At 43.4% G+C, this 24,261-nt stretch overlaps 1 protein-coding gene and 1 long non-coding RNA gene across 2 annotated transcripts; both read right to left on the reverse strand.

Annotated features, from left to right (window-relative positions):
- Window positions 1-1,721: 1,721 nt before the first annotated feature.
- LOC104767941 (bZIP transcription factor 29-like) lies at window positions 1,722-3,348 on the reverse strand. Its single transcript, XM_087501241.1, has 5 exons — window positions 3,136-3,348; window positions 2,885-3,045; window positions 2,686-2,818; window positions 2,502-2,583; window positions 1,722-2,170 (listed from the first exon to the last, which is right to left on the reverse strand). The coding sequence occupies exons 1-5, from the start codon at window positions 3,346-3,348 to the stop codon at window positions 1,968-1,970; spliced, it is 792 nt and encodes a 263-aa protein (XP_087357367.1). The 3' UTR covers window positions 1,722-1,967.
- Window positions 3,349-18,676: 15,328 nt separating this feature from the next.
- On the reverse strand, window positions 18,677-19,947 carry LOC147920811 (uncharacterized). Its single transcript, XR_015590458.1, has 2 exons — window positions 19,779-19,947; window positions 18,677-18,877 (listed from the first exon to the last, which is right to left on the reverse strand). It is a non-coding gene; the product is annotated as an uncharacterized LOC147920811 (long non-coding RNA).
- Window positions 19,948-24,261: the final 4,314 nt, after the last annotated feature.

Below are 24,261 nucleotides of genomic sequence, written 5' to 3' on the forward strand. Positions count from 1 at the left end.
AGATTTAGGCCTGTGAGTAAAAGAAAGTCCAAAAGTCGAGAGCGAATAGTGCCTGGAACGTGAGTCTATCGCCTAGAGATGACCTTTCGTAGATCACTCAGAGGAGTGCGGGCCGTGGAGACGATTGCACGAGATTCCTTGGCTGATGGATGTTCGAGATTCGAGGACGAATCTATGTTGGTGGGGGAGAATTGTAAACTCGAGTTTTGTCTCATTCGGCGAGTTTGGCCGTTTTTGAGAGAAAAGGAGAAGAGAGAAAAGGTTCTTGAGTGTTCTTGAGGTTTTTGGGAGATTTGAGACTGTTCCTGTAGAGATCTGTAGCTGGGATAATTGTAGAAGATTCCTAGGAGCATTAACCTCCTGTGTTTGGGTCGGATTTCTTCTGTGGCAAAGGTAAGTTCATGACCATGGCTTATCTAATCTGGAGATTCTCTGATTTGCGTGTTTCTGTGTTGTGTAGCTTGTTAGAACGTTATCTAGGTTCGTGTGAGGCTTCCTTGTGGCTTGGGATCGAGTTTGTGGCTTGTAGGAACGAAGATCCGGCGAGAAGCTTCGGGGAAAACAATGCTCGACATGTGTGTTGGTCGATGCACTTTGTGCGTCGGTCGATGCAGTGCGAGGACGGCGCGGATTAACCTAGGAGCATCGGTCGATGCCATGTGGAGGCGTTGGTCGAGGCACCTAGGGTTTCCGCGTAATGTCGAGCATTCGTCGGTCGATGCAATGGGAGCATCGGTCGATGCAGTCCCCAGGTTGTGTCGGTCGATGCAAGCTTGTGTCGGTCGATGCAGTGCCTGGTTTGTTTGTTGATTGTTGTTTGATGGTTAGAGTATCTCTATTGCTTGTGTGTATAACTCAGTAGATGGGAGGATTGCGTTACTGAGTGTTAATAAAATACTCATGCATTGCAATTTGTGTTTGTGGTGTAGGTAAAGGCAAAGTGTGATCGTGGAATCAAGGAAATGAAGAGGAGGATGTTCTAGAGACTCGATTGGTTGTTGTTTGGCATTGCTAGGTTGCTAAAGTTGGGTCATTAGAATATTGTTAGGATTGTCGGTTATATGTTTCCCTGTTGTTGGTTATTGGAATTGATATACTGCTTATTGGTTATTATTTATTGGATAATTTATTGGTTAATGGTATTGGTATTATTTCCGTTGTAGATTGTGATTGTGGTTAGGCGAGTAGTGGGTATAGGACCACTAGTTGTAGATTAGTTATTATTACTATTTATATTTTATTATTAAAAAAACGGGTCAGGTCGTTTTAATAGTATATCTCTAGAATATTCCTTTAGCATAGATATGATCTTGGATTTGATCTGTTTAGCATAGATATGATCTTGGATTTGATCTGATCGTGAATAACATTCTCTACGGAGTTCCAATTATAACAAGAACAGTAAAAATGGTAACCAGATTGATGTCTATTATACCGTATATGTACATAGTACCAGAAAATACTAGTAACTAGTAAGTTTAATAAAATAACTGATTTGATTAAGTAGGAAAGTTGAGAAAACATGAGTTTGACATATTCTCCAATCATGTCTTTCTTTCAATATATAGAAGATGTATATAACTTACAACTTGATTTTGAGTATAAAAATAGAAATTACTTAAATTAAATTAATAGAAGTGATAAAAGTTGCTAATGAATTATCATAGAGAAATTCATAAAGTTACATATGCTTAATTATCGATCTAAAAACGTAACATAGCTTCACTGGAAAAACATAACTAGATATATATATATATATATAAAAAGGTCATACTGTTTGAGACCTCACGGTTACAATCATTAAATCTATCTATCATTATGAGCAAGACTATTGAGATAGATTTTTTTTACTCTCACCATGACCCTCAATATTTGTAAAAAACAAAAAAAAAACTAAATATAACTCCAATCCTAGAACCCATAGGATTGCCAGTGTCACCGAACACCCTTAGTTTTGTCCATAAAAGTCAGAGCTGCTTGCTTGTCTGTGGCTTATCGGACTCATTAATGGTGAGTTGTTGCAAGATGTTTGGGTCAATTTGATAGCCGTCGTTATGCATCACATCACCTATTGCCATCTTTAGCCGCTGGACTTCTACACTCAGTTGTTCGTTTGATGCTAATACTTCCTTCAGCCGTTGTGCTTCCACACTCAATTGTTCGTTCAACGTTGTCGTCGCCTTTGGACTTTTGATTTCTGCATGCAACCGAATTATTTTGTTCACACATAACAACAAATATTACGTCTATGGTATAGCGGAGAATAATAAATGTATCTCACAGTTAAGGATCTAATAAAATCCTGCCTTAAGCATGAAGATCTTAAATGTGTTTTTATGCGTTAAAATATCAAATATGATTTAACATTACTACACGAGTGAGGTCATAAACAAAGATCACCCAGTTACAACCGTTTATGTTCGAAAATTTTAAATTTACTATAGATTTGAAAACAAAAAACTTGATTAAGTATCACTGGAAATTAATTAGATGATGTGTACCGTCATGAAGTTTTGCTTGTTGCTCCAACGATTCAAGTCGAATCCTGAACTCCTTCTCATCAATCAGCATGTTCTTAGCATTCTGCATGCAACAACAATATAAATTCACTAAGATCATAACATGAATCATTTTTATACGGAGTTTAGATATGACAATTTCATAGTTGCTAATATGATGTCTCACCTCCAAAAACATCTCTTTTTCTTGCATCAAAGTGGTATCCTTCTCAAGAAAATTTACTTGGTGTTCCAAGTCAAGAAGGTATTGTGACTTCCTCTTCTTTGAACGTGCAGCTGCTTCTCTGTTTGCCAAGATTCTGAAAGACAATACATATGGATAAATGTATGATAAAAATGAAACAAAAAGCTATCTCAAAACTTACCCTCTGACTTTCTTAGGATCAGATTTCATCTCGGTAAGTTTAGTACATTTTGAAATCTTTTTCAATTCATCAGCAGTATACTCGTCTTCGAGGTCTAAAGTATTCTGGTAGTCTCCATCAGCCGAACTAGTAGAGGAAACAACACCCGGAGAAAGAGGTAGCTCCAAGAAGTTACTGAAACAACTATCCACTCAAACACTCCTCTAGTGTTTGCTTAAAGGTTCAATGTTTTTTCCTGCTCTTCTCTTCACACCCGAAGGAGGCGATGAAGGTTTTTTGTTATCCTCCACATGAGCCGATGACGAAGAACCACGTAACAACGGTGGAGAAAGGTTCATAGATCTAAGTGGATGACGATGTAATGACGACGAAGAAGGGCTCAAAGGAGGCAAGGAGGAGTCGACAGCCGACTGCTGAGTTCTCGACTGTGGTTCGGAAGAAGCGATACTGTCGCGTTCATTCATCGCTGAGGATTAAAGAGTACTTTTTACCTTAATTAGCTTCAACAATGAACTAAGAAAGTTGAACAAAATTGTTTTTTTCTTTTTCTTTGATAGTTAGAGGACAAAATCCTCCATTTATACTGGTTAAGAGGAGGCTCATATTTCAGGAATTAATCTTGATTTTGACAGTAAATTAACTTGTAATGTTTAAGTCAAAACACTTAAATGAACTTTGTGTTTTTAGGTAATATAATGAAAATTTATTAAATTTACGATCATTAAATTTTATGGTTGACTCAATCTTAACTAATTTTATTTGTTTTGGCATGTTTTTTACTTTTGCTAATGACTAGTTTTGGTACATTGTTTACTTTTTTTTACTTGTGAATAGCTATTTTGAAAATTTACTTATTTTTCTATTAGGTTATTTTGGAAAGTTTTTCAGTTTTTCTAATTGAATATGGTATTATTAAAAGAGTTGACAATTTATTTTCTGACTTTAGAAAGAGTTATAGATCGTCAGCCATATTTTTAACTTTAAATACTGTGTAATTTCAAAAAGATACTTTGTTATTAGTAATTACATCGCTGTGGGGAGAGTTATTTAGAGGGAGTTTTTGCAAAATAAAAAAATTTTATGTTGCCAGTTTTTGCAATTTTACACTTCATCTTCCAAAATTGCATATCAGTCATACGAAGTTAAAAAATAATGTAAATTAAATTCTATCGTATCATAATATATTTTATTTTTAAGTGATATAAAAACACATTACAATGTGATATAATAAGATTTACATTTAAGTATTGAAATTTTAATTTATTTAGTAGACATTTATTTAAAATTTTTATTGCATTGTAATGTGTTTAATGTAATTGGGAAAAAAACTTGGAAAATAATGAATGTTTATAAAACTGATTCCTTTGAGAATGTTGATATATATTTTTATTTCCATTTTAGTATTGTACATAGTAAAATTATTACTTATTAGATTGCAACATATCGAATAAATATATTTAAAATAATATTAATTCTCTAATTTATAAAATTACATTTTTGAGATTGTAACATATGAGATAAATATATTAATAAAGAAAATATGATTACATAAATTTTTAAAAAAACTACTGGCTAAGCATCATTTTCTTATGTTATTTACATCCATTTATAATGTTATCTACTACTCTACCACTAAAAATGTGTTTTTACAACCCGTCCCGCGGACCCCACTAGCCCCCTGCTAGCTGCCCCAACGGACCGTCTGTGGATCCTGCTAGCCGTCCCAACAGACCCCAAGATGGCCCTACAGGGCATCGATCCTAACCCATCACTATGGATATCCAAATCCACCAGTAGGTTATTGGTGCGTCATGCGTTCCTTGAACCCTGGTCTCCACCCTGATCTGCAGCTCAATTGGTGACAGCTTATCCTGTGGGAAGGTTGTTAAAGGGTGGGGACCAGGGTTCGAGGAACGCCTGGCGGACCAATAACCTACTGGTGGATTTGGATGTCAATAGTGAGAGGTTAGGATCGATGCCCTGCAGGGCCAGCTTGGGGTCCGTTGGGGCAGCTAGCGGGTAGGCTAGTGGGGTCCGCAGGACGGGTTGTCATATTAACTCTTCATGCAAGATCCATGGGACTCACAACTAACTGCATTGAAGCGGATCCTCCGTTACGTTAAAGGCACAATATCACATGATCTCCAGATTCACCGCTCCCACATCACTAACATGGTCGCCTATATCGACGCCGATACGGCCGGCTTCCCTGACACGCGACGCTCCCCATCTGATTACTGTGTTTTTCTCGGTGACAGCCTCATTTCCTGGTCAGCCAAAAGACAAGCAACGACTTCCCGTTCTTGCGTTGAAGCTGAGTATCGAGGAGTTGCCAATGTTGTGGCTGAGGCCACTTGGTTACGAGGCCTTCTTGTAATAATGCAAATTTCGCTTCCAAAGGCCAGTCTTGTGTATTGCAACAATGTCAGCGCCGTCTACATATCCTCTAACCCGGTTCAGCACCAACGGACAAAGCACATCGAAATCGATATCCACTTCGTTCGTGATAAGGTCGCCATTGGTGAAATAAAAGTCTTGCATGTCCCATCAGCTCACCAATTTGCGGACATTTTCACTAAGGATCTATTGTAAGACCCCGACCCTAAAATCCCGTACATGGCCGTACAGGCCAATAAAATTTTTTCTTAGGGCCTATCAATTTCCTACTTGTTCGTTCAACAGTTTGCAACAGCGAATATGTATAACAGGTTTAGTAACTTAAGAATACGCATTCATTAGTTTAAAGGTTCAAACATCCTTAACACCCATGCATGATAATAGTACAATCCGTAAAATAACAAGAGATAATAAAAACTACCCAAAGCCACCATCCTCTTCCTCCCTTGCCTCCGTCACACGAGCTAGTCAGCCACAAAAATCCTGATCACCGGACCTTTCTTTTCCTACGCCCATAAAAAGGAGGCGTAAGCAAACAAGTTTGCTTAGTGGAGCGGTCATCCCGTCTCACTAGGCTCAGCTCAATAATCTCAATCCGACACAGGGTATATTCCAATCAAGTCACGCAAGTCAAACAATTCACATAGGATAGTTTTCCAACTCGTTTAGAACACCACCATTCATATTGCAATAGAACACATTAACCACTAACAAAGACAAGCAATTAACGAGATTAAATAAACCACGGGTCAAGAGAATCAACCATGGAACTCGGCCACAGTCACGCACTGACCTTCAGTTTTGACCTACGGTGCTAATCTATCCATCCCTATGTAGTGACCCTCACTAAGGTCAGAAATTCCGAAAATAAAAGTTCGAAGGAATGGCCTGGAAAAAACTTAGAAAGGAAGAGGAAGAGAAACAAAGGAGAATGACCGAAGGAAGTCCGAGGAAAAGTACATGAGTCGGAGGATGACCAAGCCAAGACCAAAGTGGCCGGATGTACGATCGAGACCTTAAGATCGATTGGGAGTTGGCGGTTTATGCGGAAAACTGTGTATGCGGAAGAGACGGTCTAGTACCAAGAACAGTATGGGCCGAGAAGTACCGGGAAGGACGGTACGGTCCGAGAGAAGTATTGGAAGGGACAGGAAGGACCGAAGGAGAAAGGACCAAGAACTGTCCGAGAGAGGACCGAGGGAGTCCGGAGGAACCGGACATAATCTGGACCAAGACCGACCCATGGCCAAGAGATGTCCGAATGATACCGTACGTGCCGTACGGTAGGACCGGACGATTTTGCCGTAGGAAGAGGAGTTAGTGGCGGCATAACCATTGTGTTTCTATGAGTTAGGCCAATCAAATTTGATGCAAGGGAGAGTGTATCTCACGCTCCACATGCAAGCTCATGGTCGCCAAGTGGCTGGTGAGTGGCTTACACGCGCCACATGCAAGCTCATGCTTGCCATTTGTTAAAACGCACTAAGGGAAGAAAGGGGGATGCTCGACCTATAAATAGGACCCTTGAGATTATTTTTCTCTCATTTTCGAAAACCCTAAACACTCAAAGCTTGATTTTGCTCTCAAAAATCCAAAAAAAAAGAGAGTGGTGCGAGAGGGTCGTTGTTAGACAAGGGGAGAAACGCTGGTTGCGGACCAAGGAAAGAGTTGACGAAGAAGAGCTGTGAAGACGTTGTTGGATGCAAGAAGAGGGAGTTGTCTGATCCGCGGTGCAGTGAAGTCCAATCATCATCCGTTGCCCCAAGGTGAGTTCTGTGGTAGTTGTGTGGAGTGATGCATTGATCTTTAGATCCTTGCACATACTTCTTTGCGTGATGTATTTAGACTAGATTCATGTTAGAATCAGTTTAAGTTGATGCATGCGAAATATGGTAGGATTCATGCATAAAGTAATTTGGTGAAGTTTATTTGCAATTTTATTACATAAAACTGGTTGAGGTTAGATTGCATGCATAAATGGACTTAAAGGATTTAAAGGGTTAAATCGCTTAAAAATTGGCTTGCATGCGTAAATGGACTTAAAGGATTTAAATGGGTTAAATCGCTTAAAATTGGTTGCATGCATAATTGAACTTGTTGCATTAAATCGCTTAAGTTGTGTAGATGTGTTGCATGCTTGTAGGACAATCTAAGTTGCATGAATTGCCATTCTTGTTGCTTGTTGATTGTTCCATGTTCTCTTGCTTGATTTTCTTGCTTGTTATGCTTGATTTTCTTGCTTGAGTTATTTGGTGTATTTTAGCTAAGTCTCTCGATTTTGTTTCTGGAGTCCTAGCTAGAATAGTGTAGTCGATCTTCTGTTCCAAATGCGTTTTGTCTCGCGAGAGTTCCCGATGACCACCGCGCGGGACAATGTCACGGCTAGCTAGCTACTAGCGTGACCGCTACATGACGATGTAGCATTTGTGGGGGCTCATGCTGGTTACCTTTGTGGTTTCAACATGGGAAATGTTGTGGAACGGAACTTATTATCGAGGGCCATTAGGAGAAAGAGTCTAGAGTATTTCAAGTATTCCTTGCAGTATTCTAGATGTTTTGTTTGTCGCATAGGTGAAAGAGCCTAGCGTATTTCAAATGTCCCTTGTTGTATTCTAGTCGTCTTTGCGAGTTGTGTTTGAGTTAAGAGTCTAAAGTGGTCAAGTAGTCCTTGTTCCCTTTAGTCGTCTTTTTCTGCGAATAGCGAGTGTAGATCATCCGAGTTGAGTCATGTCGTTCCAACCTCTCTCACTTGTTTGTTCTTTATAGCTTCCGCTATTGTTTCTGCTGTGTTGCTTTGATTGTTTATTGATTGCTTGCATGTTGATAGCTTCGTCTTGCATGTTGATAGCTTAGCATTGCATGTTGTTTTCTTAGTCTTGCATGATGTTAGCGTAGGCTTTCATGTAATTCTTTAGCTTTGATTGTTGCTGGCTTGTTTGCCTTGCTTTTTTCCTTTTCCTGTTGGGGTAGCCGGGTTGGGGAAGTAGAATCCTGTTTAGGAAAGGGGTGCCCAGGCTCACTGAGGAATCTTAAATTACTCATGATAATATTTTTGTCTTGCAGGAAGCCTAAGTGAGTCTAGAGCTAGAGCAAACATTAGGGTACCGGATAGGGTTTTATGTGTTCTTTGTAAAACCCTATATTTTCCAAAACGATATTTGTAAAGTTATCCGACTACCTATGAATATTGCTTTGATGACTTGTTTTCAATAAAATGAATTATTAAAGTAATATATTCGGTTTTCGGGAAAACAAGGCAAGTTGCAAATGGTACTCGGCCTTGTCCGGGTCAACACAACGCGCGTGGGACGCAAGGGTTGTAAAGCCTAAGTAACCCTCAGCCGCGGGCGGAGTCGCATCCTGGAGGACTGGTCGGAAACCTGCAACTTCCGTCCCTCGACCGGACCACCAGGGTGCGGTTCCCACACATGTGGCGTCTCGGTGCCATCCGCGGTCCTGTCCGGCTGTACGGCGGTTTGGGGGCGTTACAATGGTGGTATCAGAGCAGTGTATTCGAACCCGCGAGCACTTGTGCATTTCAAAGTTTTATCGAGTAAATGTGTCGCAAAAACACAAATTTTATCCGGTTGTTTGCTTGTCTATTTTTAAGTTGAACCTTAGAATGGGCTAGCATCTGACCTTGTTTTGTGGGTTTAGATGTCTTCAGGTGATTCAGGTTGCGGGGATGGTTCAGGGGAAGAGGGGCCGAGACATGAGGGTTATGAGCATCACATTGGGTATTTGTCGACGGAGTCGGAGAGTAGTCATGAACCAATTGATCTGAACACTTGGAGTGTGGATTGGCGATTGGTCGGAGACGATGACAACCTGTCTATTGAGACCGATCCATCCGAGTGTCTGGACGGATCAGAAGAAGTGAAAGTGGATCAGGATGATCAGACGGTTGTGTTGGAGATTGGTGAGCCAAGTCGTATCCAAGTCAGGATAGACGCTCAAGGAAGTTTTCAAACTGTTTCAATTGGAGATCATGGAGAGGAGGAGGTTGAGCTCGCCGATAAGCTACAAAAGTTGCTGTTGGAACTTGTGGAGGATCATCATGGCGATGTTAATCCCGAAGATTATATGAGAGAGTACCCGTAGGCAGTCGAGAGGATTCTGAACTTCTTGACGGAGGCATGCCGTAGTCTTTTATGCGACAGTAACAGCGCTGCTAGTGGGAATGGGGTAACACCCGAGACTGGAGGTACCAGTGCTGGACAACCGGTGGAGGAGAAAGCAGAGACGGTCGCAGAAATTCTACGTAGGCTGAACGAGTTGCACTCACCGGAGAGAGCGGATGGAGTAGAAGGTGGGCCTATAGTACCGGAGGCCGAGAGGAAAGAGAATCTAGGTGACAGGGACTCTAAGTCCAAAGAACCGACGAGAAGAGAAGAGTTTGTGGAGGTGATCGAGGTTTTGTTAAGTGATGATGAGGGGATACCGACTTTGGTGGTAGAACCAAGGAATGATCAACAAGCGATATCAAGAAATCAAGACCAAGAAGCTGATCCAAGTATGGAGCACAGAGAGGATGCGAGTCCAAGGGCCAGTTCAAGCCAAGTTGTGAGAGACCAAGATGGACCAGATCAAGTGGTGCTAGACCAAGCAGTACTGGACCAGGTTGTGCCGAGGCGCAACAGTCCTATTCGAGCCATACCTTTGCGGATGGTGTTAGCTGACCAAGAGGAAGAACCAAGAGACCTAGAATGGGAGAGGATCTCCGAGTTAAGGAGATTGAACCAAGGGCATGTAAGATTCGAGGCAGGAGAGAGCAGTTCGAAGAGGCCAAGAATGAAATATAAGGAAATGCAATCGAGAGAGCAGCCGGACGCGCAGTCTGTGACTACGCAACCTTGAGGCCGACTGTGAACTAGAGCCACTGCCCGAAAGAGAGTGGTGTATCCGAACCAAGTCAATATAAGGAATCAGCCTTATTGCGATCTGTGCGAGGGAGTTGGAAATTGGACCAGGAACTGTTGGAGGACGTCGTTTAGACGTATGCTGTCCCAGAGAATGCGGAGTGTGAGGATTGTGGGATGCGAGGGAACTTTGCCTATCACTGACTGAACCCAGATTACATGAGGCATTCGAGGCCTTGTGATTCGTGAGGGATGCTAGGACACTTGAATAATCATTGCTGGAGAGCAAGACCGCAACGTCCGTTGATCCCAGATCATATCATCTGTACCGAGTGTGGGAGGAGTGGACATTTCACTCATAGCTGTCCGGACCGAGTTGTGCAAGAGGGAGCGGCCCCATCAAGCCAACTTGTGCATACGGGGGAGAACCCATTAGACCGAGCTGTTCGAGATGAAGAAAGCCCGATGAATCAAGCTGGAACCTCATTGTCTGCTGCCTCTACCTCAACCGAGTCTCCCGCTGAACCGCGACCTGATGAACCAGATAGGGCTTGTGTGTGCACTTGCGAAGAGTGTACCAAGCGCAGGAACCAGTAGAGTGGTTGGGAGTAAGGGAAGTTTTCCTTTAAGGTTTAAGTGTAAGGGTTGGATAGTTTTCTAGTGTGTAAGCTTCTAGACTTAACCTTTGTAGTGTTTGTCTAGGATTCAAACCCTTGAAGTATCAGCTAAGTGGTGTAGAACCTCTGTACCTTTCTTCGTTTGTAAAAGTACTTTGTGTTCTTTAGCCGTGTTTGTGGTGTTGTGTGTTTGTTTCTTGCTAATCTTTGCATGTTTAACTGCTTGCTTTTATTTGCTTGAGTTTTATAGGTTGCATAGTTAATTATTTGCATAATTAGCTTGCATCAGCGTGATTGATGAGGATTCACGTAACTCACCACAAAGCGCGATCAGACAAAAGAAAAGAAGTGCAAGAAAAGTTCAAGAAAGTTCAATCAAGAAAGGGCAACCAGTTTAAAAAAAAAAAAAGAGAGCAAAAAGAGAAATGATGGAGGAGGATGAGGCAAATCCTAAGAAATCGGAGGAGCAAAAGAGCGGTGTGAATCAATCGAAAATGGCAAAACAAATCGAGAAGGTCGAACCAAGTACGAGCGACAAAGTGCAAAAAGAAATGCATGGGCCAAGAATTAAGTGCAAAAGAGGATGCAAGAAGATAATGCGTAGAAGACGAAATTATCTATAAATAGACAAAGAGGGTGCAAGATCGTCCAAGTTGTCTTTTTCTGCGAATAGCGAGTGTAGATCGTCCGAGTTGAGTCGTGTCGTTCCAACCTCTCTCACTTGTTTGTTCTTTATAGCTTCCGCTATTGTTTCTGCTGTGTTGCTTTGATTGTTTATTGATTGCTTTGCTTGCTTGCATATTGATAGCTTCGTCTTGCATGTTGATAGCTTAGCATTTCATGTTGTTTGCTTAGTCTTGCATGATGTTAGCGTAGGCTTTCATGTAATTCTTTAGGTTTGATTGTTGCTGGCTTGTTTGCCTTTCTTGTTTCCTTTGCCTGTTGGGGTAGTCGGGTTGGGGAAGTAGAATCCTGTTTAGGAAAGGGGTGCCCAGGCTCACTGAGTAATCTTAGATTACTCATGATGATATTTTTGTCTTGCAGGAAGCCTAAGTGAGTCTAGAGTTGGAGCAAACATTAGGGTACGAGATAGGGTTTTCTGTGTTCTTTATAAAAGCCTATATTTTCCTAAACGATATTTGTAAAGTTATCCGACTACCTATGAATATTGCTTTGATGACTTGTTTTCAATAAAATGAATTATTAAAGTAATATATTCGGTTTTCGGGAAAACAAGGCAAGTTGCAAATGGTACTCGGCCTTGTCCGGGTCAACACAACGCGCGTGGGACGCAAGGGTTGTAAAGCCTAAGTAACCCTCAGCCGCGGGCGGAGTCGCATCCTGGAGGACTGGTCGGAAACCTGCAACTTCCGTCCCTCGACCGGACCACCAGGGTGCGGTTCCCACACATGTGGCATCTCGGTGCCGTCTGCGGTCCTGTCCGGCCTTTACACGGACAGATCTACATTGTTAACCACCGATGTATGAACCATATACTATCGATGGATCAAGGTGGAGGAAGAATTACCGTTCTTCTCTCGATCTAGACTTAGGAATCCTCTGCAAGCTCGATGGAAACTCTCCTCTCTTTCTCTTGCGGTGGCTAAAAGGTATTATGCGAAACTAGAGAATTTCTCTAAGGGTTATATCCTTTATATAGGGTCGACTAAACTGCCTTGATTTGCCCCAAAACGATGAACCCTATCGTCCCCCAACTTCCATATTTTTCGCATCTATCCTTATCCGACCAATTTTGCCTTTTCCGCGAGTTTCCATTTCTCTCGGGTTTCCTTTCCCGTGAGTCGGCTTAAATCTTTGCAAGACTTCCGTGTTTCCGGGCCACCCATTGGCCCATGGTCTAATCGGTCCATCCTTGCCCATCGGCCCGATACATCGTTCACCGATGCGACCATTTCCGGATAGTCCTACGTCACTATCACTCTCACTATCACTATCACCATCACTAGAACTTTCACTCCCACTATCACTCGGACTGTCACTTAGACTAAGTATCGAAATATTCCCATTTTCATCCAGAAACTTACATGCGTGCATCATCTACAATGTAAGCCAAGGACTTCCTTTTTCTTCAACTCAAACATCTGTTCACTACTTCGGTAGTCTCGAACTCTCCATTTTATCCAAGTCCCATTGACTATCGATTCATGGCCATCGTCCTTTACGAACCATGATTCGTTCTATTTTTGGTCCGAGGTTTGTACCAGTATTGATCGCATTCGCGTACCGCTATCGATCCATATCGGCAATGGTTGCCGTACCGCTATCGGCACTTATCGATACTGGTTGTCGTACCGCTATTGGCACTTCCTATGTACCGCGTACGTTCATCTCTTGTACCGCTATCGGCACTTCCTATGTACCGCGTACGTTCATCTCTTGTACCGCGTTCGTACTATCTCATGTACCGCGTACTTACTATCTCACGTACCGCCAGTACCGAGGGAGCTGGTCGTTACATTTCTCCCCTACTTAAGGCTGATTCGTCCTCGAATCTTTGCTTTCCTTCCGAGGAACTTCCCTCTTCTTGAACCATTTCTTGAAATTTACTTTCATAACTTCTTCCGGTTCCCAAGTTGTCTCTTCTACTATTTCACAATCCCAGGTTGATTCAGGTTGTATGGGAATGTGAAGGAGTAGAAGAGACAACATGGGAACCGGAAGAAGTCATGAAAGTAAATTTCAAGAAATAGTTCGATAAAAGGGAAGTTCCTCGGAAGGAGAGCAAAGATTCGAGGACGAATCAGTCCTAAGTAGGGGAGAAATGTAATGACCAGTTCCCTCGGTACCTGCGGTACATGAGTTGGTACGTGTGCAGTACGTGAGTTCGTACGTACGCGGTACGTGAGTTGGTACGTACGCGGTACATGAGATGGTACGACCGCGGTACGATTGAGAAAGTGCCGATAAGTACCCATAGCGGTATGGCAACCAGTGCTGATAAGTGCCGATAGCGGTACGCCAACCAGTGCCGATAAGTGTCGATAGCGGTACGGCAACCCGTGCCGATAAAGGCCGATAGCGGTACGACAACCAGTGCCGATAAGTGCTGATATCGGTACGACAACTAGTGCTGATAAGTGCCAATAGCGGTACGGCAACCAGTGCCGATAAGTGCTGATAGCGGTACGATAGTCAGTGCCAATAAGGATCGATAGCGGTACGCGAATGCGATCGATAGAGGTACAAACCTCGGAACAAGAATAGGACGAATCATGGTCCATAAAGGACAATGGCCATGATTTGATAGTCGATGGATTCAGAGGAAAATGGAGAGTTCGAGACTACTCAAGTAGTGAACAGATGTTTGAGTTGAAGAAAAAGGGATCCTTGACTTACATTGTAGATGATGCAGGCATGTAAGTTTCTGGATGAAAATAGGAAGATTTCGGTACTTAGTCTAAGTAACAGTCCCAGTGATAGTGGGAGTGAATGTAACGCCCCCGAACCATCCTATGACCAAGCAGGCCAACGGACAGCCACGGAACGCTACTATGGGAACTGCACTGGAGTGTTCCGGCCGAGGGACGGAAGCTGCAGCCTTCCCGACCGGTCCTCCCTAGCACAATTACGCCCGCGACCGAGACTGCTTAGCCTTTGCAACCCTCGCGGCCTGGTGCAATGTGTTGGCCCAGACAAGGCTAGTACCATTTGAACCACACCACTTTAATAAAACAACTTTCATACTTTAATTACTTAACGAAAATACGTTCATAAAACATAAATAACGTTTTTGGTACCAGGCCTAGAGCCAAAACATGATAATTTAATTTTATAAAAACAACATCTTGCAAAGGCAACGCAACTCTACACCGGCTGGCCAAACGTCCTGTGCTCCCCTCTAAGGCTTTTCCCCACTATGGTTACCTGCAAAAGAAATATGGAGTGTTGAGTGCTAACACTCAGTGAGTTCGAAAACCTAACAAGAAACCAAACCCAACCCCAACCCCAGCAAGCAACACACAACATGCAAGCTAACTAACAACAACTACATGCAGCACTCAAATGCAACATGCAAGCCAAATGCAAGAAAAACAAGCAAGATAATATGCAAGTTAGTCATGCAATAAGTATACTATCAAAGTATACGCATGCGGAAGCTAACAACTCTTCTTCATCTTCAAGGCCCTTCACTCCTTCACTCCATTACTTCATCACTTCATCACTGCATCACTTCATCACTTCATCACTTCGTTACTTCCCCCATACCCGTGAACACCTATACTCACAGCCACAAAGGCACGCGAGCATAGAACATCACATGCGAGTCCCTCTCTACAGGCGCTCTCGCCGACACCATCATGTAGTACTCGGCCCTAGGCAGCAACCCCGTCTCTCCGAGTCTTCGTAATCCGCTCTGATTACGGCCTTGGGGAAGTCTTCTCCCGCACAACCTCAACACACAACCAAACAAACCTGCAAAGCACACAAGCTACATGCAAGCTACAAACAACAACAGGCGATGCACAAAAAGCAACATGCAACAATAACAACATGCAACCAGAAACAAGCAACAAAGAAACTAGAAATAAATCTAGAGACTAAGTGCTAGACACAACCTCACCAACATGCAAGGAAACAAAGAAAACGAGACTTATCCATCTAGAACTCAATCTAGAAGAAAAGAATCGAATCTACCCCAACACCCACGAAAATGCCTAGATTTAACCCGTAAATCCTAAGCAAAAACAATTACAAACCCCACCTATCATGTGCCATACCACATGCATCGAAAATCACCTGGCTTTGCTGAGAAGAACAAAATCTAAACAGACTTCTAGCAAGGACTGGACGCAAACAGCTCCTACAGCGGCACTTGGCTAACAACTTGCGGAAGAGAAACTCTAAGGAAAGAACTCTCTCTCTCGCTCTTTCTCTAACTTCTCTTAACTCTCTAGCTCTCTCTTTTACTCTAACTTAGCAAGAAAAACAAAAATCTCTCTCAACACACATTAAGGCCTCCTATTTATAGTAGAAATGGTGTGATACTGGCTGGGACAAGTGGCTTGACATGCGACTCTCTCTTTGCATGGCGAACAAGTGGCAATTTTAGAAGCTTCTCCTCCACTTCTCTCTTTGATTAAATTATTCACTTAGTGCTTCACTAACAAACCTACTAATTAAAATAATCCCACTAACACAAAATATGGGAATAAAATATTCCCACTAATCCATCACTTTATTAAAATAATTCTTAGTGGGTTTCCTCCCCACTAACACCAAAATTGTCCATAAAAGAATTATTAATGAGTTTCCTTCTCATTAACGCACGCTGGCGGTCGGACACGGATGGATCTGCGGTACGCTCTCGGATGGATCTGCGGTACGCTCTCGGATGGATCTGCGGTACATGGTACATGGTATGTGGTACGGACACGGACGGTACCAACGTCGATTTTGCGGCCCTTCTTCTTCTGTTTCGACTGTCCTTCCTTATTCGGTCTCCTTTGTCTTCCCAACTCCCTTTGTCCGAGGAATTTTGACTTTGGATTTTTACTCTTAGCACGGGTCACTACATTCTCCCCCCCCTTATAGGAATTCGTCCTAGAATTCCCCTTGAACTCCTCTGGTCCTCTTTCTAATGTGCCTTGCTTCAATTCTTTTCTTCTCCTTTGTGCGCTTGATCTTGGCCAACTCGCTCGAACACGAACTTGCTTCCAGCCACCAACCCAACTTGCTCGACCAAACTCAACACTTCCATAAGAGGCTAGGAAAAAGGTTCGACCTAGAACACTAAGGTTTCCTTACACGGCCTATCACTAAGGGTTCTCTAAAACGCTTAGCTAGAAGGCTTCCTGCACACAACAACTAGGACTTGTACTAGCACCACCAAATGCTTCCACAAGCCTAGACAACTATCACACAACAGGACAACAAACACGCAAACACACAAACACACAAGCACACAAACACACAAAGATGGAGTTAGCACCCATACTTACCTTCCCGATCGCCACACGGTTCTGAAGTTCTAAGGGTTAACTACCTAAGGGGAAGGATACACGCGATCCCTTCACACTTGCCGCTTCACAAGTTGCTCATCCTCGGGACTGGTCAGTGGGGGATATTCTGCTTCTGGTTCCACTATTATGGCATTGATCATCAGACAAGCTGCCCTATAATGGCCACCCTTGCCACAATTGTAACATATGATGTGAGATGGCACTAGGCGATTACTCTTTCCGGCCTTCGAGCACTCTCAAAAATAATGGCACGACTCTCCACATGAGAAACACACAACTCCTCTTTTTCCCAGTTTTGGACTACGCCCTTCCTTGTCGGATCGACTCTTCTTTCGGGTTGCACCACCACTTGGCATCATCTTCGCCTTCCCTTCTTTTGGTCTTTTTCGCATGGCTTCCTTCTCCATTTCTATGTGCTCCTCCACATTCACAGCTCTCTAAGCCAACTTCTCAACTCGTTGGTAAGTGACAGACATGAGCCTACTTTGGATATCTGGTCGTAGCGCATGTAAAAAGTGGCGTGCCATACCTGCTTCATCGTCTCGCCCTCGGTACACATACTTTCGCAGTCGAGTAAAGATTGACTCTAGTTCTCAAACGCTCTTCTCGCCTTGTTCTAAGTTTATAAACTCATTCTCCAATCTGTCTCTGGCCTCCGGTGGAAAATACTTTCCTTCAAACTCCTTTCGAAACTCTGCCCATGTTGGATCTCAATGACCGTAGTGTCTCTTCACACTAGTCCACCAATAACTAGCATCATCCTTTAAGTAGTTCACTGCAACATCTTTCTTATAGTCTTCTTGACATCAGGTTGCTTCAAAATTCTTCTCCATGCTTTGCAACCAATTATCTGCTTCAAACGTGTTCGATCCTCCTATAAAATACTCAGTTCCCAAATTTTTCATAACCCTCACAATCTTCAGGAAGCTCAGAGCCTCTGATTCCCTTGGGTGTGACGCTTGCTGTCGCATAAGCGTTATCATCTCTTGGTCCACTTTCTTGACCTATTGGCTCTTTGCGCGCATTCATTTGTCTTGGCTCCTCGGGTGCACTCCTTTGTCTCGGCTCTTGAGGGACATTCGTTTGCCTTGGCGGCACACTCCTTGGCTCATATGGTTCGTGATAAGCAGGTTGTACACTAGGTGTTTGACGGAAACTTGCTCGCTGTTGACCCGGATTATTAAAACGCAAACCAGACGAGTCTCCACCGAAAAATGTTTCCATCATGAATCTTGATCTTTCTCCGGGTAATGATCCTTGCGACCCACTTCTTTTGGAACTCGACCTCTCTATCGTCTGATCGTCATTCTCTCTTGATCTTGTCTCTCCCTCGACATCATATGGATCACCCTCTAACGGCTCTTGCCACTCTTCTTCGACATTGTTTTGATCACCTCCTAACGATTCTTGCCATTCTCCCTCAGCATCAAATTGTTCATCCTCCAACGGTTCTTGCCACTCATCTTCGACGTCATATTGTTCACCCTCCAGTGAGTCTCGCCACTCTTCTCCTTCAACTCTTGAATCACCCCACAACCATCCCTCTTCACTTCCTCGGTCTGACATCTGCACCAGCACCAAAGGGTAAGTCCTAATCCCATCTACCTAAAATGCACAAGGACGTACCGGTTTCCTAAAATTGCCTTTGCAAATAATTTGAAAACGTGTGTTCCATGAGCATCATAACCATGCTCTGATACCATCGTTGTAACACCCCTGAACCATCCTATGACCACGCAGGCCAACGGACAGAAACGGAACGCTACTATGGGAACGACACTGGGGTGTTACAGCCGAGGTACGTAAGCTGCAGACTTCCCGACCGGTCCTCCCTAGCACAATTCCGCCCACGATCGAGCCTGCTTAGGCTTTGTAACCCTCGCGGCCTGGAGCGTTGTGTTGGCCCGAACAAGGCTAGTACCATTTGAACCACACCACTTTAATAAAACAACTTTCATACTTTAATTACTTAACAAAATACGTTCATAAAACATTAACAACGTTTTTGGTACCAGGCCTAGATCCAAAACATGATAATTTAATTTTACAAAAACATCATCTTGCAAAGGCAACGCAACTCTACACCGGCTGGCCTAACGTCATGTGCTCCCCTCTAAGGCTTTTCCCCATTATGGTTACCTGCAAAACAAATATGGAGTCTTGAGTGCTAACACTCAGTGAGTTCGGAAACCTAACAAGAAACCAAACCCAACCCCAACCCCATCAAGCAACACACAACATGCAAGCTAACTAACAACAACTACATGCAGCACTCAAATGCAACATGCAAGCCAAATGCAAGAAAAACAAGCAAGATAATATGCAAGTTAGTCATGCAATAAGTATACTATCAAAGTATACGCATGCAGAAGCTAACAACTCTTCTTCATCTTCAAGGCCCTTCACTCCTTCACTCCATCACTTCATCACTTCATCACTTCATCACTTCATCACTTCATCACTTCATCAATTTGTTACTTCTCCCATACCTGTGAACACCTATACTCACAGCCACAAAGGCACGCGAGCATAGAACATCACATGCGAGTCCCTCTCTACAGGCGCTCTCACCTACACCATCGTGTAGTACTCGGCCATAGGCAGCAACCCCATCTCTCCGAGTCTTCGTAATCTTCTCTGATTACGGCCTTGGGGAAGTCTTCTCCTGCACAACCTCAACACACAACCAAACAAACCTGCAAAGCACACAAGCTACATGCAAGCTACAAACAACAATAGGCGATGCACACAAAGCAACATGCAACAATAACAACATGCAAGGCACACAAGCCACATGCAACCAGAAACAAGCAACAAAGAAACTAGAAATAAATCTAGAGACTAAGTGCTAGACACAACCTCACCAACATGCAAGGAAACAAAGAAAACGAGACTTATCCATCTAGAACTCAATCTAGAAGAAAAGAATCGAATCTACCCCAACACCCACGAAAATGCCTAGATTTAACCCGTAAATCCTAAGCAAAAACAATTAAAAACCCCACCTATCATGTGCCATATCACATGCATCGAAACTCACCTGGCTTGGCTGAGAAGAACAAAATCTAAACAGACTTCTAGCAAGGACTGGACACGAACAGCTCCTACAGCAGCACTTGGCTAACAACTCGCGGAAGAGAAACTCTAAGGAAAGAACTCTCTCTCTCTCGCTCTTTCTCTAACTTCTCTTAACTCTTTAGCTCTCTCTTTTACTCTAACTTAGCAAGAGAAACGAAAATCTCTCTCAACACACACCAAGGCCTCCTATTTATAGTAGAAATGGTGTGATTCTGGCTGGGACAAGTGGCTGGACATGCGGCTCTCTCTTTGCATGGCGAACAAGTGGCGATTTTAGAAGCTTCTCCTCCACTTCTCTCTTTGATTAAATTATTCACTTAGTGCTCCACTAACAAACCTACTAATTAAAATAATCCCACTAAGACAAAATATGGGAAGAAAATATTCCCACTAATCCATCACTTTAAATAAATAATTCTTAGTGGGTTTCCTCCCCACTAACACTAAAATTGCCCACAAAATAATTATTAATGAGTTTCCTTCTCATTAACGCACGCAGGCGGTCGGACACGGACGGATCTGTGGTACGCTCTCGGATGGATCTGCGGTACATGGTACATGGTACGTGGTATGGACACGGACGGTTCCAATGTTGATTTCGTGGCCCTTCTTCTTCTGTTTCGACTGTCCTTCCTTATTCGGTCTCCTTTGTCTTCCCAACTCCCTTTGTCCGAGGAATTTTGACTTTGGATTTTTACTCTTAGCACGAGTCACTACAGCTCGTGTGACAGAGGCAAGGGAGGGAGAGGATGGTGTCTTGGGTAGTTTTAATTTATGGACTTTTATTTTAAGATTTGTATTGTTACCATGCATGGGTGTTAAGGATGAATTGAACCTTGGAATTAATGAATGCGTATTTTTAAGTTATTTCACCTGTTTTACATATCCGCTGTTGTAAACTGTTAAACGAACGAGTAGAATTTACATAGGCCCTAAGAAATTTTTATCGGCCTGTACGGCCATGTACGAGATTTTAGGGTCGGGGTCTTACAAGAACCTTATGTAGTGTATACAGATGCATCCAGAGTTGGTTTGGGATGTGTATTGATGCAGCATGGGAAGGTGATTGCCTATGCTTCGCAGCAGTTTCGGAAGGATGAGGACAACTATCCTACTCATGACTTGGAAGATGGGTGTTGTAGTTTTTGCCCTGAAGGGGAAGGATGAGGACAACTATCCTACTCATGACTTGGAAGATGGGTGTTGTAGTTTTTGCCCTGAAGATTTGGAGATCTTATCTTTTTGGTGCAAAGGTAAAGGTGTTTACAGATCATAAAAGCCTGAAGTATATATTCACTCAGCCCGAGCTGAATTTGAGGCATAGGCAGTGGATGGAGCAGGTTGCTTACAACAATAGTTACCAGGCGAGTATTGGCATGGCTCCTTATGAGGCTTTGTATGGGATGTCGTGCCGTACACTGTTATGCTGGAATCAGATGGGGGAGAGGAGCATGTACGGGGAAGATTTTGTTCAAGAGACATTAGAGAAGATTCAGGTTCTCAAGCTGAACTTGAAGGAAGCTCTGTATCAGCAGAGGAGTTATGCCGATAGGAGGAGGAGAGATCTTGAGTTTCAGGTTGGAGATAGAGTGTACCTCAATATGGCCATGTTGCAGGGTCCAAAAAGGTCATTGACTGAGACTAAGTTGAGTCGTAGGTATATGGGTCCGTTCAGAGTGATTGAGCGAGTTGGACCAGTTGCATATAGACTGGAGTTACCTGAGGTTATGCGAGCATTCCATAAGGTTTTCCATGTGTCTGTGTTGCAGAAGTGTCTCCGTGAGGATGATCGGTTGTTGGCTAAGATTCCTGAGGATCTTCAACCTAACATGACTTTGGAGGCGAGACCAATGAGGGTGCTCGAGAGGAGGATCAAGGAACTTTAGAAGAAGAAGATTCCTTTGATGAGACTGTGATGGTGTTGAGGAGCAGACTTGGGAGCCAGAGGCAAAGATGAAGGCAAGGTTCAAGAAGTGGTTCGAGAATCAGGTCGCAACTTGAACTTGTCTAGCCTGGTCCCAGTTGTAGTCCGTGGCTGGAGCGGGAATGGAGTATTCCAGCCCATCTCTCTTGTTTACTTGGTCGCTTAGGGGTGGTTGGATGTGCGACTAAGTAACAAGATGAGTTGGTGCTCGGGGTACGAAGTTTCCGTGAGGCAGTGTTTGAGGGAAATTTTCCTGATTTAGAGGTTTCTAAAAGTGGAAAGTTTCCATAAGTGGAAAGTCTAAAAATGGAAAGTTTTATGTGAGTTAGAATTTGTCCATTTTTGGTGATTGTGAGCCTTGGACAGGCTGGTGTGGCCTTTGTGGCGGGCTGTTTAGCCATGTGTGGCCTTTGTGGCGGGCTGTTTAGCCATTGTGTGGCCTTTGTGGCGGACTGTTTAACCAGATGTGTGGCCTTTGTGGCGGGCTGTTTACCCAGATGTGTGGTCTTTGTGGTGGGCTGTTTAGCCAGAGTTCTCTGTTTAGATGGTCCTTCGGGACGAGTGGTCTTTGTGATGGTCCTTTGGGACGAGTGGCCTTGTTTAGGAAATTTGTTAAGCCTTTGTGGCGGTCCTGTTTAGGACATTTGTTTGGCCTTGGTGGCGGTCCTGTTTAGGACATTTGTTTGGCCTTTGTGGCGGTCCTGTTTAGGACATTTGTTTGGCCTTTGTGGCGGCTCGTGGGGTAGTGAGATGATCTTTGTGTGGTCATGAGGTATTCCAGTGAGGGAATATGTGGTTGGTAGGACATTGTGTTGTCTTACGCGAGCCATGGGAAGGAAACCTTGATAGGGATAGGACTCAAACATGTTCAGAATTGTTTGCTCGCGACTCTTGGGGGACTTAGGTTCTCCTAGTACCGTCATATTCTGAGACTTTGTGGCTTGAGAGTATGGATGGTATATCGACTTCGGATGACGATCTGGGGGCGCGCTGTAGGGTGACAACATGAGAGACGAGTATTGGACTTCTTTATATATTATGGCATACGGGCTTCGGCCCGATGAGGAGCCAATATCATGCATGCAGACTTCAGTCTGATGAGGAGCCGATAAAAACTCAAGGTTTAGGCCTGTGAGTAAAAGAAAGTCCAAAAGTTGAGAGCGAATAATGCTTGGAACGTGAGTCTATCGCCTAGAGGTGACCTTTCGTAGATCAGTCGAAGGAGTGCGGGCCGTGGAGACGATTGCACGGGAGTCCTTGGCTGATGGATGTTCGAGATTCGAGGACGAATCTATGTTGGTGGGGAGAATTGTAACATCCGCGAACTGAAATCCTGGTTTAGGGATTGCATCGGTCGATGCATGTTCGGTTTTCTCAGTCGAGGTTTAAGTTAAACATTGCGTTTTGGGTTAGGGAAAAACCCTTAAACTTGAGTTTTGTCTCATTCGACGGTATGGCCGTTTTTGAATGAAAAGGAGAAGAGAGAAAAGGTTCTTGAGTGTTCTTGAGGTTTTTGGGAGATTTGAGGCTGTTCCTGTAGAGATCTGTAGCTGGGACCGTTGTAGGAGATTCCTAGGACCGTTTTCTTCCTGTGTTTGGGTCGGATTTCTTCTGTGGCAAAGGTAAGTGCATGACCATGGCTTATCTAAGATGGAGATTCCTTGATCTGCGTGTTTATGTGTTGTGTAGCTTGTTAGAACGTTATATAGGTTCGTGTGAGGCTTTCTTGTGGCTTGGGATCGAGTTTGTGGCTTGTAGGAACGAAGATCCGGCGAGAAGCTTCGGGGAAAACAATGCTCGACATGTGCGTCGTTCGATGCACTTTGTGCGTCGGTCGATGCAATGCGAAGACGGCGCGGATTGACCTAGGAGCATCGGTCGATGCCAAGTGGAGGCGTCGGTCGATGCAACTAGGGTTTCCGCATAATGTGGAGCATTCGTCGGTCGATTCAGTGGGAACTTCGGTCGATGCAATGGGAGCATCGGTCGATGCAAGTGAACCTTGCATCGGTCGATGCATATCATGCGTCGGTCGATGCAGTCCCCAGTTTGTGTCGGTCAATGCAAGCTTGTGTTGGTCGATGCAGTGCCTGGTTTGTTTGTGTATTGTTGTTTGATGGTTAGAGTATCTCTATTGCTTGTGTGTATAACCCAGTAAATGGGAGGATTGTCTTACTGAGTGTTTATAAAATCCTTATGCATTGCAATTTGTGTTTGTGGTGCAGGTAAAGGCAAAGTGTGATCGTGGAATCAAGGCAATGAAGAGGAGTATGTTCTAGGGACTCATTGGTTGTTGTCTGGCATTGCTAGGTTGCTAGAGTTGGGTCATTAGAATATTGTTAGGATTGCTGGTTCTATGTTTTCCTGTTGGTAGTTATTGGAATTGATATATTGCTTATTGGTTATTATTTATTGGATAATTTATTGGTTAATGGTATTGGTATTATTTCCGCTGTTGATTGTGATTGTGGTTAGGCGACTAGTAGGTATGAGACCACTAGTTGTAGATTAGTTATTATTA

The sequence above is a fragment of the Camelina sativa genome, chromosome 19, assembly GCF_030686135.1.
Source record: "Camelina sativa cultivar CO46 ecotype springtype chromosome 19, ASM3068613v1".
NCBI lineage: Eukaryota > Viridiplantae > Streptophyta > Magnoliopsida > Brassicales > Brassicaceae > Camelina > Camelina sativa.

What these genes read in the sequence shown, in the direction of transcription:
- LOC104767941 (XM_087501241.1), bottom strand. Translation starts at nt 3,348, where the DNA reads ATGAATGAACGCGACAGTATCGCTTCTTCCGAACCACAGTCGAGAACT. An exon ending in GATCCTAAGAAAGTCAGAGG is followed by an intron (nt 2,819 to 2,884) that starts GTAAGTTTTGAG and finishes ATTGTCTTTCAG; the next exon opens with AATCTTGGCAAACAGAGAAG. An exon ending in AAAAAGAGATGTTTTTGGAG is followed by an intron (nt 2,584 to 2,685) that starts GTGAGACATCAT and finishes TGTTGCATGCAG; the next exon opens with AATGCTAAGAACATGCTGAT.